This window comes from Falco punctatus, assembly GCF_963210335.1.
Source record: "Falco punctatus genome assembly, chromosome: 3".
Classification (NCBI taxonomy): Eukaryota; Metazoa; Chordata; class Aves; order Falconiformes; family Falconidae; genus Falco; species Falco punctatus.
In genome coordinates, this window is record NC_137582.1 from 58399655 (window position 1) to 58416385 (window position 16731).

Here is a 16731-nt window from a genome sequence, read left to right on the forward strand (position 1 = left end):
GGTGGCCAGGATGTTGTCCTTCCCAATGCAGAAGTTCATACTTCCTCTACACTGCACTGTTCTATTTAATTTTTAAAGCACTTGACTGTGGGGATGTCTGTACTTTAAATTTGTAAACAGGATTCAACAGATGTTTCAGTGAAAACTATAACAAAAAGATGAGCTGGGGTGCAGTGTACAGCTGTTTTATATATGGTGTTGCAAAGGTAAAAAAAGGATTGGAAACCTACTCGTGAGTTTGCGTGCTCCAAGTCAGAATCTGAAAAGCTGACAGCCACAGCAAACCACTGGGGTTACAGGCAGCTGATAAGAGTTACAGCCTAGCCTGCCCCTGCCTTCCTATGAAGATTCACAGGAGAAAGGAATACAGAGGCTTATTAGAATGAACTACTCTTTGACCCCAAAATAGTTCGAAAAAATATGACATTATTGCTAGTCATAGTAACTTTTTCCCCTTAAATGAGAAGTAGTAGGTAAGGTAATAATGCAAAAGAACACAGTATTTCCCGACTGCAAAAATTACAATATATTGTGGCAGAACTGGGAAGGACATGGTTGGAAAAGAAACAAATTTGTAGTTAGTAGTTAACATTTTAAACCCTCGTCCCCTAGTTTGCTAAGCAGCTTGCCAAAGAGAGACAGCAAATGGCTATCAGATGTGGGATGTTATATTAAAATTGTGTCTCTGAAGATGAAAGATGCTGAATAAAAATATACAGAATTATTCAGCAATTATTTGCACACGTGTCAAGAGAAGCTTTGAAGAGTAACAGTTAAACTCTTACTCTGTGACTTTCAATAGACTTTCAGAGTCACTGTAAGGTTTAACTCCATTATTGGTAGGTGATTACGGGTTATTTTTAAACAGTAAGGAATTTTGCATATTAATACAAGGCAATACAATTTTGTGTATTAATGAAATGTAACTGATTTTTGTGTGATTACATTGCTGTTTCTGGTGCCCATTCTGTACTGTATTCTTTCTGCCCCAAAATATACTCCCTATGAGCCCAGCCAGGCTATCAGTGAAATCTGCTGCAGAGCTCCTGTTGAGTACTTTGCTGCTGTCCTGTATTGATTCTGCTGGTTTTACTGCTTTAGGGACACCTCAGCTGTAAAGTGAGCCTGTTGTTCATTAATGGTTGCAAACTGGAGTTGTAATTTGAAATAATTTTAAGAAAAAAGTTCTGGAAAGACCATAGGGAGGTTAATAGTATGATACTAGTTTTATTCAGAGTGAATAATGTGAGAAATTGGAGTAACTTTTTTGTTTCATTGTGTTCCAAGTATACTAATTTATAGAGCTCAGGTGGCAAATCCCTGTTTTACTTACTTTCCTCATCTCTCAACCTGAAATGAGCTGTACCTTACATGGATTTAGTTTTTATAAAATAGCGCAGCCCTGCTTGTGATCTGGTGGGACACCAGAGTGTCTGACTGCAGTTGAACCCACGGTACATGTACTGAAGGGAAGTTATGGAAGAAGTCTGTGGTTAAAGAAAGTTGCACAACCGGAATCAGTTTGCCATTTATTAACTTTTGAGTGATTGATCGGGGAAACTTAAGGTTGTATGTACATAATGTGTGCATAGGTTTGTCTGCAAGACCCTCTTCAACTTAACTAGTGAAGTAGGAGAGTTGATTCCTTTATTGGTTGTAGCGTTTCATCTGACTCCTTCTTTCATGTCCTTATCTGACTCATGCTTTCAGCATGTTGTCCTTCCCTGGAATATCCCTCCTAGCTTTTATTGCTCTGTGCATACAGATTCTGAGGAATGGTTTAAGTAGACTGCGGAAAGACAAGTGGAACAAAGCAGGCAGAAACATTTTTTGAAGTCCAGAATAGTTGCGGCCAGAGTAGCCCTGTGGGTGGGTTTGCAATGAGAAGCAGTTAGAGGAAAAAGGGTAATACACTGTGGTCACTGTTAACTTTCACCAGTGTCTGATGAGTTGAACCTTCAATTCCCACAACATGTATCCCTCTGCTCACACATGAAAGCCCCTATCCTATGGCCATATTTGCTCTCCCTGACATGAATGTGGTGAGTGTAGATAATTTTAAAACCCAGAAGCATTTTTTCATTTGATGTTTGAAGGAGAAAATTAGTCATAGATGAAAGTAATTGATTTTCATTTAAAACAACCCATTTTAATTTTAGCTTTAGTCTAAATAACAGATTAGATTATGGATTGTTTAAAATGCTTTCTGTTTTGGCAGATACCGGATGAGTTTCAGACCTCGATACACAGTTGCATATAAGACAGTAACAGAGCTGGAATGGAGATGTTGTCCTGGGTACAAAGGGGAAGACTGCAGAGAAGGCCCAGCAGAAAACCCAAACACTGCTCGTCGTCCCACACCGCCAGTGAAAGCTGTTGTGAAGAAAGGCTTGGGTAACTTTTTGTTTGAATTTTGGTATGCATGATCACATCTGGTTTCTTGTTTCATCTTTTAAATATAAAAGCCGTTATGGTTTCTATTAAGCTCAACTACTGGCAGGTACAAAAACCATATGGAAGATACTGTGTGATGGGGAAATAATAGCTAGTCAGTAACAGTCCTGGTACAGAGAATTTTCTGAACAATAATGGAAGGGTGGCTGTAGAACACTGGCTGTAAACATTAACTATCTACTCATGGTTCAGGAAAATATTTGTGTTAAGATTGGGGTTTTTGTACGAATTCAGGATTTTTTTTGTCGTTTCTTCAATGTTCAGGAAAAAAAGATGTATTTGAGAAGAACTATTATTAAGACAAAAAAGGAACAGGTACTAATTTTAATGTTATATCATGCTCCTTGGTGGTTTCACAGTGTTTTGTTTGTTCAAGGGCTTGTACAGATTTTTCAGATTCATGTTCTTGATCACCTGCCTCAGTACTAAGGAGTAGGGGAATGACAGGCCTCAATTTCTGAAAAAATACCTTAATGAATGAATGAATTATGTTTGTTTGTGTAAGATGCGATCTTCTGAAAGAGTAAGAAGGAATGCTGTTACTGCAGTATTATACCTTGCCTGCATTAACAAAAAATGATAAACAGATGTTCCCTTCTGAAGGACTTTTTCCAGCATCACTGGAGGTTAGTGTCACGAATAGTGCTTAGTCAGATTTCCATTTGTGGTTTTTGTATAGTGGAATGGATTGGTCCTGAACACATGGTTTCAAACCAGTCTTATAGATTATATACCTCCTCTAAAAATAAGCTTTTAAAATAATTTGTTAGCCTACCTAAAATATTATTTCCAAAAGACGATAATAAAACAGTGATATCTCTAAGTCACATGCGCACTACTTACGTCTAGAGATTTTCTTTCTGCTCTGACCCTGAAAGAACTGTAATTCAGTGCAAAAATAGACCAGTGTGTATGTAAAAGCTATACTCTGTGTGTGCATACTTTTTTATTATTAAAGGAATTGTCCCCCTGCCAGTCTTGAAGACTGTATCTCTGACTTCCTACCTTCTTTGTAATGTCTTTAAGCTGAAATCCAGTTTAAAACTAAGAAAAATTCCAACTGCATGTCCTTCGGACCCTACCTCAGTGTTCCTCTCCACTGTATATCTAGCATGCATAGCTTGGAACCAGTGCTAAAGTTCTTTTGTCTGAAGACTTAATGGTTAACACCACTTGTCATTTGAAAGTTATTCTAAGGCTAACAATTGTGTATCTCTTCTCTGTCATATTTAAAGAAGTATATTTCCTTTGCTTCTTAACTCATTTACTTTTTTTATGACCGCAATAGTACACCTTCACTGTGCAAAGGTCTTTGGATTATGCTTTGCATAAAAGGTATCACGCAAAATCTGAATTACGATTATACACGATGATTTATGGAGCGTACACCTCTGTGCGTAATGGCAAAGATGTATGCTAGCATGCAAATAAATATGGTCATGTGGATCCACACATTAAAGTGGTGTTAAATGTTTCTTAAACAATTGGTAGTCTAGCTGCAGGTTTTATTAATATTAGGTTATTATTTGGGATCACACTCAGTATCTTGACTTACTACTGCTTTGTTAAATGATTCTGTGGTTCTGCAATCCCAGAAAACAGGACTAGAGGAATCTTAAAGGGTCTCATTACCCATCTATAAGGTAGGATCAGCTATGTCTGTCCAGCCTCCAGTGGTAGAAATGCTGCTGCCTATGTGGACAATGTCTTCTGGCATTTCACTTTCTGTACAGCTATCCCACCTTACCTGCACTTGCTCCAGTTGAAGCCCATTCTTCTTGGCCTGTCCCATCAGTAGCAGATGTGGGAAACAGTTTATTCCCTACCAGTCTGCAGATATCTTCCAGAATATCACTCTTCATTCTCCTCTCCTCTAGCCTAAATAACAAACTACTTTGACTTTTCCTACAGTTTATACTTCCATGACATCTGATGATGTTTCTTTTTTTCTTCTGCATGTTCTGCCATTGTTACGCATTTTGCTTGAAACTGCACATCCAGTATTGCACATGCCCCTGCAAATGAGGTGCTGCCGATGACAAACATATTGCAAGGATGGTTTCAGATTTATTACGTGATTTGTACTAGGTAAAAAGTAGATTGCGGCTAAAAGTCTTTTACTTGATTTTGGCTGTGTAAAGTTTATGCTTTTGTACACATTTTTATTTCCTACTTACATATGTGTCAAATAATTATTTTTGAAGCAAGTGTGATAACTGAAATATCTTGCAGAACCCCATCCAGTATATGCATTTGGACCCCAGTGCAGCAAAATACTGGAGCACAAACCCACTTCAGGCACATAAATTACTGCCTCTTAAGTTTTCAATGGGAATTCAGAGCAGCACCTCCCAAATTATTGCTACAGGAGATGCAGTGGCTCTAAGGTGATTGTGTTGTGGTGTGTATGGATCTATAATGGTCTGTGATATATGATACAGCTTAGATATATTGCTGAACAAGAAGGGGGGTTCTGCTTTCTAATTTATTGATTTATTGCCATTGTATCTTGGCAGGAATTTGTCAAAGTGCTAAAACTTTTAGTTTGGAGTGTTTTGATAATATTTTAATTACAAACTAGAAAATAAGTATAGAAAAGGGAACAAGCATTATGCAATTTAAATCGTTATTTGGCTTTAAAGAAAAGTGAAGTTAGCCTCAGCTGATTAAAACAGATACCACTGGGAGTATTTACATCCAGACTTTGTCTGTTATTTCCATTAAACAGATGCAGAACCAACAGAAGTACCAGAACCTCCACCATATGAGAAGAAAATGCAGTTTCTTGAGGATGAATTGTTTAGACTTACACGATCAGTGCTTGAACTTCAGTCCTCTGTGGCAGGTGTGAATGAAAACCTGAAGTTGACTGTCCAAGAAGACGCTAGTAAGATGTTGGTCACTTGGCTGAACAACCTTTATGACCGCCCAGAGCCTGATCACGCAGTTGGTGGTGAAACAGACACTATTCATCTGCCTGGGCTCCTCAGCAATAAAGATCAAAAAGACCCTTTTATTGATTTTGAAATGGAAGACATAAAGTCTGAGCTAGCTGAGGTCAAAGAAGCCTTGAAGATGAGGAATGACAAGCTGGAGGAACTGAATGGAAAAGTAAAAGGCTATGAAGGACAATTAAAACAACTACAGGAGGCAGCACAAGGACCTACAATAACAATGCCCAGTGACAATATTTATCAGGAGTATATAGACTCAAAATTTGAGTCCCTTAGACAGGAAATACTGGAAGGATTTGAAAAGAAAATGGCAGATCTGAAGAACTCCTGTGAATATAAACTACAGGATATCCAGCAGCAGTGTGATGACAATGAAAATAACTGTTTAGGAATAATTGATGTTATAAGAGGAAAAGAGAATGACCTGAGGAAAGAAATAAATACTCTCCGAACTCAGATTCCATCAAACAAATCCAGTTGTTGCAAAGAGGGCGAGAGAAATGACTTTGACCAACAGATAAAAGATTTAGATAAGAAGATTGACAGAATTGTGGAAGCACACAGGATCTTGAATGTCCGAATAGATAACGAAATCAGTCGATTGTCAACTCCAGATCTAGAAGACATGTTTGGTGAGAGGCTGGAGGAGCTAGATGCGAGGATGAATGTTACAGAACGAAATGCTGAAGAACATTGCTTTTATGTTGAGGAAACTCTCCGTGGTGCTATAGCTGCTGAGGTAGATGAATTGAGAGACTTGTTTGACCAAAAGCTGCGGGCACTAGAAGATAGGCTAGGCGGCACTATTTTAGAGATCGCCAATACCACAGACCCAGATGGAATGTATATTAATCCTGGGCCCATCTTGCCCAGTGACGCAGGGTTTGCAAATGAGCAATTTACAGCAGAGGTGAATTTCCTGAAGAACAAAGTACTGTCGCTTGAACACCTCTGTGGGCAGAAATGTCAGTCTGCACTACAAGGTACAGAGGACCTTCAGAAAGAACTAGAAAACTGTAACAACAGATACAATCACTTGCTTTTGAAAACAGAGAATAATTCTGTTCTCCTGCAGTCTCTAAATAGTTCTCTTAATGAGAAACTCAACTTAATTAAGGGTAACCAACGTGACATCCAGAAAATGCAGAGAGATGTACGTGTATTCCGGTATAGTCTAAATATCATGGATAAAGATATGAAAAATCTTCAAGATGGCTTGAGTAGCTGCAAGGAGCAGCTTCTGGGTGTCAATTCTACCTGTAGAAAAACACAACGAGGTGTCTTCCGAAAAATCGATCAAATGCAGAGGACATTTGCAAATCAAACTGCTCATTCTAGTGATAGTTGCTGTGGTGAAGTGAAAGAGAGACTAGAACAATTGAATGATCATATCCTGGATGATCTTAGCAAGTGCAAGGAAAAGACTCAGGGTATCCAGGAGGGTGTTTCAGATGTTGAGAGCAGAGTCTCACGTGTTGAAAAAGTTTGCGGCAAGCTGGACTTGGTTTCAGGTAGCCTGCAAAAGATAAAAGAAGGCCTGAATAAGCATGTGAGCAGCTTATGGAATTGCATCCATGAAATTAATGGAACTGTGTCATCTCATTCCACTGATATTTCTGGCCTCAAGAATTCTGTCCAGCAGTTTTATAGTCAGGTCTCCAGAATCACTGCAGACATTGAAGGCATGCTGAAATCTCAGCCTGACACAAGTAAGGGTTTTTTTGGCTTTTTTTAATACTTTTTTGTTTGTTTTTCAACTGGTTTTCTTTTCTGAATCATTTATAAAGGAACTAAACAAGAAAGGAAAATATTAGTACTAAACAAGGAAGGAAAATATTAGTATTAAGCAATTTCCACTTTGTTTCTACAGTGACTTTAATTTTGGCTCTTTGCTTTAGAATTCTTAGAGGACTTTGAGTGCTTTTAAAAGTATTCTCAAAAGGAAAAAAAAAAAAAAGAAAAAGTCATCTTTCATGCTTTCATGTTTACTTTCAGCCAGAATAAAGAGAGTGGGAAAACTAATATTTTTGGATAGTGAGTTTAAAGTAATAATTATCTGTGGGTATTATTCCAGTTGATTTGGTTTGATTTTTAATTATTTTTTTGGTTTGTTGTGTGAGATTATTCTTGATTCCTCAGGGGAAATTGACAAGTAAGTGGAGAAAACCGAAGTCAAAGGAATTCAAATTTACGATAAGGAAGATTCCCTGTAGGTCTTTTTCTCAGCATAAGTTAATGATTATAATTCAGCACCAACTCTTTGATTTAGGACTTTTGCAAACAAGCTCTGGCACATCTTGGTGTGGCAATATAAGACTTCTGCTTCATAGCTCTCCCAGAAGTTTTCATTCCCACAATGTAGTTGGCAATAGGTGCACACCCCAGCTGGCAGGGTTTTCACACCTCAGCCACTTCTGTTAGTAGTCCAACGTGTTAGCTCAAATCTGCCTCCACAGATGGTTTAAAGTTTGCAATAGAGTGGCTGAGAAGCAGAGGCATGTTCCCTTTGGCTCGAAGTGCTGTGAGATGGTAATAACCTCAATACGTTGGTGAACCTTGCCATGAAGGTTAGAGACCTTGCCAAATACCACTCTATTCCCTCTGCAGTTCTTGCCCCAGATTTCAGCAACAGGTTGTTTTTCTGAGTCAGAGTTTACAGAGGGAAGCCAAGTTCCTGTTTCTGTTAGCATGGTACAAAACCCTAGGAATTGCAGGCTATTTTGAAACTGCGCTCTTCAGTTGGTTGATGCTTCTGGTTTTAATTCTGTGCACTTATGAGATAAATAAGAGGCTGATTTCTGTGACTGGCCTTAAATCAGAAGAGGTGCTGAGGGAAGAGCCTGTGGGCTGTTGCAGCTGATGGTGGTTGGGGGAAATTTCATGCAGGACCGAGTGCTCTTGCTTGAATGGACAAGTTGTGCTTCATGAAGGGTTTGAAAGTAATTTCTTTAGGGAAGAATATCCTTTGCACTCTGAGGCAGAGACATGAAAGCCTGTGATAAATGTTTTTCTTCTGAGTGTTTAACTATTTAAAACCAAATGTACTGCAGTACTTGACACAAAAATCCTACTGAGGTGAGAAGCTCCTGTGTGAAATAAAAAAAAAACCAACGCCACATTTCTCTTCCTTTAAGGGAAGAAGTGAAGGAGAATGGAAGGGGTCGGTAATTCTCAGATAATTACTTTGGTGAAATCTTGACTTAAATTCAGAAAGGTTAGGAGCTTCGCCCCTAGATCTTGCAGAAGCAGACCCAGTGCCCTTTAAAATGCAGTATGATATATCTATGTAATCCTGTTTCTCATCCATCTTGTCCAAAATAAATTTGCACTAGGGACCGACATTGGAGAAAGGTCCGAGAGCAGTCTTTCTTTTGCTATTTAAAGCAGGTGTTCAAGCAGCCTCGTGAGTTTCGTTTATCAGCCTCTATTACAATGTTGCAAAGCAGTAAAAAGCCTCAACATGCCTTGGTTTCCATAAAACAATGCTGTCTCAGGGCAGAGCTCTCCATCCACCATTGCGTGTTAAGTGCCTATGGAGGGACACTGCTGCTGGACCTAGGGTGCAGGCACTCTGAAAGATCGGTGAAGCACGCACTTCAGTCCCAAATGTTTCCAATTACAATAACACTGTATAGCACAGCAGTCCAAGTAAGTTCTGATGCCTGCAGTTGCAGAAAGGTTTTGGCAAAAGAGCCTTTTTTGGAAGCAGTTTAGGAACCCTGTTAGATGAGCTGGGGTATGGCTTTAACTATTTTTGTATCCGTGATCTGCAGCATTGTCTCTGATAGCAGTGTTATTTGAATGTCAGTCAGTCCTGGCTATAGATCGGTGTGGAATTTCTTATGCACTGTTTGTCAGCATATCGTAGCATTCAAATGATGTCATTTGACTTCAAAAGGGCTAAAAAAGAAACAAGTTGTTACTAATAACAGTTGAGGCCAGTAACGCAAGGATATGTTGCAAGACATACAATATAAAATCTTACCAAGCAGTGTAAACCCAGTGCACTGCAAACCTGAGCAAAGTCAGATGGCCCTGATCTTAGGAATATGGCTGTGTTTTCTTCCAGATTTTTTATTAAGGAGTTTCAGTGCCTCAGTCCAAACTTAACAAGACAGGTTAGTCAATGATTGTACATCAGATACAGACTCAGAGGCCAGAAATTTATTTAATTTGTTATAATTTCTGAAGGTAGTGCAGTGCTCTGCTATAAACAAGGTGGTGGTGGTGGCAGGTGGTGGTCTGCTCTAAGTGTGTAGGGGACCGTACACGATGTGGTCACCAAGGTAGTGTAATCCAGCAGCAACTGGTCCACGTTAAATGGTGACTGCCCCCAGCTTCAGGTCTCATAGAGTAAGTTGTTATTGCACTCTGTGCCTCTCTGTGGGTACGTTTGCTCTTCAAATGGCACAAAGCTGAAAGCCGTGTTAAAGTTATTGGTCTCTTTTAACTTACTGCCTATTCATACAGATTCATGAAGTTTTCCAGGAATCAGAAGTGCAGTCTTGCAGCCAAATACCGTGCTGGGAGTGCAGTTTGCTTTGGTTACAGTTATTTGACCTGAACTGCAATTCCTCTGGTAATCGTCTCTGTAGCAGAATTTTGCAAGCAGCAGCAAAATACTGTCTGCTGAAGTTATGGTCTTAAGAAACCCAGTGTATGCTCTGCATTACAGAATCGATAAAGGGCAACATAAAATCTTAGTGTTGTAGTGCAAATACTCATACAGTAGTCGATTCCTCCAGGCTTCCTGTGAGCTTGTGCAAAATGGTACTTTGTAACTTAATTGTCAGATGCCTTTGATATCTATAAGAAAATTCAAGATCTTTTTAGCTTCTTGTGAGTGCAGTCACAGATTCCTTTACTCTCTAGGGTTTTTTTACGCACTTTGTTTCTGTGTGTTTTGGGGGCTGAGGAGAGCATGGTTGGGCCAGAACAGTACTAGAAGCTGACACACCCTGAAGATCCACCCATCTCATGCATCCAGGTCACTGGTCATCTTCCTTCCCAGCAAATCATTCCTCGTTCAGTGAGGTAAATTGCAGATTAAAGCTGCCTGGCTGAACAAACTGAATAAAATAAAATATTTTTCAAGAGGGGAAGGGGGAAAAAAGCATTCTTGTTTTCAACTGAGGAGGAAGGAAACCTTTCTGTTTCAGTTGCAGATGGGCATGCGAGAGCAGAAGCTGTTGTGTGACATGGTAACTGAGTTGTCACTTACACCAGTGATGACAACTGGAGCAGTAAGAATGGTGCTGCTGCGGACAGTGTTACCATTCTTAGCTGTGTAATGATCTCGGCGTTGCTTTTTGCCTTCCCAGATAGATGGGAAGATGATGGGGAAGATTTTTGTTTTGCCCACTGCTCAGCAAAGCTTAAGCAGGTCCAGCCACATTCACCACAGCCTTCCTTAGGGGTTTATTTTCTCATTGCCTTGTGAACTGAAAACATGTTCTGGAATTCAGTGTCAGGATGGGGTGGCTGCACTGTTATCATCTTTTAACTAGTGATTTATTAGTACTTTGTCTTGCTACAATGCATCTCAGTAGAAGAGGCCAGAAAGGTTGGCAAAGATATGGCAGACCAGATCCCTCTCAACCTGCACATGTCTGATGAGTGGCACTTTAAGTTGAGCTTTAGGCAGGTAATTTTGGATTGAACTTTATGGAGATGTAGTTGGGTATTTCTGAATATTGCAGTATTCAAGTTGCACGCAAAGAAGTTGTTTGCACGGGCCACGAGCTGTTGATTGTTGTTTAAAGGTTTAGAAAAGCGAACAGAGAAATTTATTCCTTTTCTCTGTGTCAGCCCAAGTAATTGTCTTAATAAAGCTCAGCTTAACTGACTAGGGAAAGAACAAGTACGTGCATCCCCAGGTAACGTATCTTGCCCATTTCTATTTTGAACGAAGTTAGTCTGATGATCTTAGTTGAAGGTCCAAATCGATGCCACTGTGGACAGAAGACATCTTGCTAAGTTAACAGCTCTGTTAAACAATTCACTTTGATACTTTAAGCCTTTTTAAAAAAATTCTATATGATTTTTTAATCCTGGGATTTTTATGTAGATGACTTTAATCTATATAAAGTGAACATTTCACTCCTTAGTCCTCTCCCTTGTGGACAGAGTTACCGAGTGAGCTTCGGTCTAGATTTGTGGTGTGTTGCTTGTGTAAGTTTCAGTTCTTGTGACAGTTAAAGTCAGCCAGCAACACTCAGTAAGATATTTTTTTCTAGGAGTTTTATCTAGCAAATGAATGCAGGTGGTGTGAGACTGTGACTTCAGGCAGCCTCTCAGTACCCTGGGAGGCTTGTGTAGACTCTTTATGAGACTGAAAACAAGAAATGAGATTCACAAGGGTAAAGTGCAGGTGTCAAGTAGTTGTGAAACAGCATGTGGGTTGCCAGCAACACTGTCTGGACCCCAGCCATGCATCACGGACAGTACCTGGTTGTAAGCTCTCACCCAAAGGTACAGTGTAAGGCCCTCCTGGGGATCCCAAGCCATGCAGCAGAGCTAGAGGAAGCCTCACACTACGTTTGCTTCTAGACACAGCCATTTGGTTTAGCCCTAGCCACTGATGAATTTACCCAAGCTGATTTTGGACTGTAATAAAGTGCTTCATTCTGACCACTGAGACCTCAGAGCGGTGTTCTCCACTGTGGACCGTGGCAGGCACCTCTGGTGTGATGGGTTGCATCAGATAAATTTGCAAGGGGATGTTTGTCCATTTCCCCAGAAACTCACTCCATCCCTGCACCTAAAGCCATGCTTTAGTCTTGAAATGCAATCAAAATAACCAATGCTAAAGTTTAATATAGAATGAAATTCTAATTATTCTGTGTAAAAGCTGTCATTGCATCTGCTGAAGTGTACACATTTGTAAATTCCTGTTCTTCATGTAGACGTAACTCAGCTTCATTCTTGGGAGACGCTGCCTCCTGAAGTGTTGTCTAGGACTTCATTTTTATGAAAAAGCTGTAATTCCTATAAAGGGCTTAGAACTGGAGCCGATGATACACAAATGTAACCATGTCAGCATTGTTCAACCCTGATGTCCTATGTGTTGGCTGCCCTACTGGAAAAGTCTTTTAATGGTATCTCTTCTCTTCAAACAGTAAAGAATTTTCTGGTAGATTATATCCTAGGGATCTGCCTTCCTTGTCAGAAAATATTAGTAATGGGAGTGTTTGGAATTTTAAGTTCATTGCTTTTCAAAGTTTGGAAAAAAGAATCTGTAAGTCAGTGTTCGTTACTCAGGTTCTTTGCTACGGATACTTTATGTTAGTGCTAAAGGGTCAGCCTTGTGCTATGCATTGTGTAAGTACAGAGTCAAAAGTAGGAGTGGTGGGCAGGAGGGGTTCAGAAGAACTGATGTGAAGGTAGAGAGAGAAAGCACACAATGAAGATGAAGGAACTGGTGGGAATAGGTGTGATACACAGCCCACTTGGAGCAGAAAATTAAAGCTGGACTAGTGGGTGAATGTTGGTGGGTTATTTGACTGCTGCTTGTTCCGTCTCCAGGCTGTCTTCATTCCTTGCCCTGTGTCAGGGGCTGGGAAAGAGGAGAGTCTGTAGTACTGCAAGAGCAGAACGGCATTTTGCCAGTGCAGTCTTGGGTATGAGGGAAAAGATGGCCTTAAATTGAGTCCTGTTTTATTTTGAAGTATTTTTCTTACAAAATTATGCAATTTTGTATACTATTTTAGGCAAATAATTCTGTATCTTTCCTCTTCTTTCATCATTTCCAAGGGCGATCAGAAGTACCACGGCAACTGTTGCCACCAAGACCACCCCTGCAGCCCCAACCTGGCATACCCCTGCTGCCATCAAGGCCAAGGATACAACCACCACGACAGAGGACCCCCCTCCAGCCACCGCAGCCCAGACTTCCTTCACGCCCAGCACTGCCAGGGTCAGCAGTTTTACCATTTCTGCCTGGAACAACCGGGATCATCTTGGAGACTGGAGAGGCAGGGCCTCCTGGCACTGTTTTAATGTCAGGAAGAGGGCGGCTTGGAAGTGTGGATGGTCAGGCGGGTCAGAGTACCATGCCCATTGCTGAAGGGTATGCTGGAGCACCAGGTGAGACAACCAAACTAATAGTGAATCATTCCCATCTAGGTGCAGTGGGCATGCCAGGTCTTGCTAAAGGGGTGACGCTGAGGTCTGTTGAGCTTTACCAGCCACTTTTCAGCCTTTCATGGATGCCCATTGTAGCTGTTGCTGTTGGGAATGGGCTTACGGCAGAGGTGATTAGTGAGTGGGCCTTCAGGCTCCAGCTGGCTACAGAAGTAGGAGAAACACATTCGGGGCCAGTTTTGTTGCTTTTGCCAAGGCTGCATAAAGCATGAAGTCAACAGGGCTCATGTAAAGTCCTTGGTAACTACAGCAGCCTTTGCCACTAGGGAAACTACATTATTATTTTTTTTCTTGCCATAGAGCTTGCGGTGGATTTAGTACGTTGTCATAAGAATCTGGTTTTCTTTGCCATGATCACCCCAGTTTAATGATAATCGATCGTTTCATAGGAGATGCTATTGGTAGCTGTTTTGGTAGGTTGCTGTTCGGTAACAAAGGATGCTTTTTAGAAGGCTGCAGTGATGTTTTGTCATAATGTATTCCATTATGTACTGTGTCACACATACTACTTTTCTTTTGTAGGATATCCAAAGTTATCTCCTCCTACCATAGACTCACAAGGTAAGGCAGTTGTTTCCTAGAAATTGTTTACACAGGTACTTAATGTTTATTTCAGTCCATAGAAAGTCACGGTTGAGGGAAGAAAGTGTTGATTTTTAGTATTTAAGTTTAGCGTTGAGGAATATCTGACAGACTTTTGCTATACCTAAACATTAAAAAAATTTGCATCCTTCAAAAATATGGGGGTTTTGAGGTTTTGAAAAAGAATTCATTTTGGGTTGTTGTTCCTTACTTCAGTGGGTTTTTTTAAATGCAAAGGGTTTCTGTTTCCTAGCAGATGTCAGTACTGACCTTTTTTATGTTTCTTTTAAATGAGAAAATATATATTTATTTTTGATTATTTTAATATTTCTTTAATAAGATATGAATAAGGCCAAGACTAAGATCTTGAAGCACTGTTAGTATCTGAGCTAGTGCATGACTTGGTCCTCCTTGTGGGAGAGTTTCTGGCTTTGTTAGAATCATGAGGTCTTGTGTTCCTGACTTCAGTGAACGCCGGAGTGCTGCCACTGACAGCCACAGTTTAAAAAGATTCAAGATGAAGTTTTCTTTGTTTGGTGGTTTGTTTTTTTTTTACTTTTAATAATTGTTAATATCACAGTTCATTTGTGGATTTGTATGATAAACAGGTATAAATCTCTTGTGGGACATAGTAGTTGGCCTGGATACATACATGGATTGGGTGGTGCCTGCCCTACGACCTCACACTTAAAATACTATCAAACCCTGGGGAACGGTGTCGTGGATCAAAGTGAATATTCCCACACCCTCTTCAAAAAGAGTGATTTCATCTAAATTTATTTGAGGAGATATGAGAAATAGATGAAAATAAAGCGTCAGAGCTTTATGGCATCCAAAATCCTACCCTTGGGACTTAGTTTGATGGTCCTAACAAAATCACAGATACATGTCTTGAAGACTGGTCTAGGGACTGACAAAAAGCGTTTTAAAAATTTCACGCTGTAATTCTGATATTTATACTTTCTAATTAACAATCTGTCATAGCCTTAAAGCAGTCTGTTTGCATTTGAGGACTGTGGTGGTGGTAAGAACAATCAACAATAGATGAGGCTTCTGGAAGAGGATAAGAAGTAAAGAAATGTTGATCTTGATGCCAGCAAAGCCAATAGAGATTTCTGTGATAAATGGATTTCCTGGGGGTTTTCTTCCACTTTGTGCAATCTATTGCTTTTATAGACTACAGTATTTTAATAAGTTTATGCTAAAACTGTGGAACAGTAGGTGGATGTCAACAATGTTGAAAAGCCAGGGTATGGCTGGCATTGCACCTATGTGCTGCTTGATGGAACATGTTGCAAGGAACATTATCACCTGGAATCCAGAGAGTGGTGGGCCTGACCAAGGAGTTCCTTTTCCTGATCCATGTCCCTGAAGACCTATGTAAATATAAGATATACCTGCTACTCTGTTCTATGATTTCCCCCAGAATGCCTTGCAAACCACAGTGGCAGATACAGTCATAGAAAACAGAGAGGTAAGGATGGTACAAATAACCATTAGACTTCCGTGGAGTACTTTTATCCACTGTCCCTAATCGTCAGTGGCTGCTTATAAAAAGAAAGGGAGCATTCTGGGGCAGAATGCAGCAATTAACAGTGTTGTGGAGATTAACAGCTGGGGAAGAGAAGATTTTTGTCTTATTGGAGGAGGAACTTCATGCTTAAATAAGTCATCAAGGAATCCTTAATATCTAATTTGTGCAGGACCACAGTTTATAATGTCTTTGCCAGTCTTTACCCAGTATGTTTTGTGTTACTGATATTGAAATTTGAAAAATTAGACCTTCTTGTAAAATAATTCCTAAAGTAAAACGCTTGTACTGTCGGTCTTCTGAGTACCCCCTTTCATTTCTGTTTCTGAATAGCTTGTTACATAAAAGCTGCTTAGGAAGAAGTTGAGGGCTCCAACTCTGTCCTCTGGGATTGAACTAGCCCACTTTAGTGTCTTTTTGAATGCTGAGGCATGATTTGCATAGTTTCAATACCAAAGTATTTCTTGAATTTTTCAGATTTATTAGCTATCTCTTTACATGCATTGGACAATATAACCTTCAAGGATTTACAAGTATTAATGAGAGAGTATAAAGTATGATATTGCATATTAGCTGTATTTTCACAGGTAAGGAGTTCTATGACAGAAGTGAGTTAAGTGTCAGGACCTAAGTGCATCCATGTAATCCCTTTTAATACAGAAAGAGTTGAATCAATTGTTATTTAAAGAAACATCAGCAGCAAATGTTATTGCAGCCTGGCAGTTTTACAGTTATGAGAATTTTTGTTTGCTGGAGCAAAGAAAATTGTAGAGGCAGAAGTAATGAATTGGCTGATGAACTAGTCTGGGAACTGATGAGAAAATGCTTGTAAGATCCCAGGTCACACAGCTAGGCAAGGACAGAGCCAAGAAGAGGATTTGGATGTTCTGATTAACATATAGAGGGTCACAGTGAAAAAAATCCACTGAAAGCTCTAATTGCCTTCCCCACCCTGCCCCTCCATGCAGTCTGCCCTGTTGCTTGTGTCCTTAACCCTGCAGCTTCAATGGAGGGTGTCCGCTCCTCACTAAAAGAAACTCCTGGTATGGTGTAAGAAATGAAACAGCT

General features: G+C 40.0%; 1 protein-coding gene across 3 annotated transcripts in view; it reads left to right on the top strand.

The window, feature by feature from the left end:
* EMILIN2 (elastin microfibril interfacer 2) overlaps positions 1–16731 on the top strand; it is a 45705-nt gene that overhangs the window by 13789 nt on the left and 15185 nt on the right. For 2 of the 3 annotated variants that reach the window (XM_080381368.1, XM_080381369.1), the window contains exons 3-6: positions 2219–2394; positions 5183–7117; positions 13161–13493; positions 14073–14111. In XM_080381368.1, coding sequence (XP_080237494.1) covers positions 2219–2394; positions 5183–7117; positions 13161–13493; positions 14073–14111 — 2483 coding nt within the window. Of the gene's footprint in view, positions 1–2218; positions 2417–5182; positions 7118–13160; positions 13494–14072; positions 14112–16731 lie in introns of those variants that run through there. The other variant, XM_080381370.1, reaches the window with a different exon arrangement.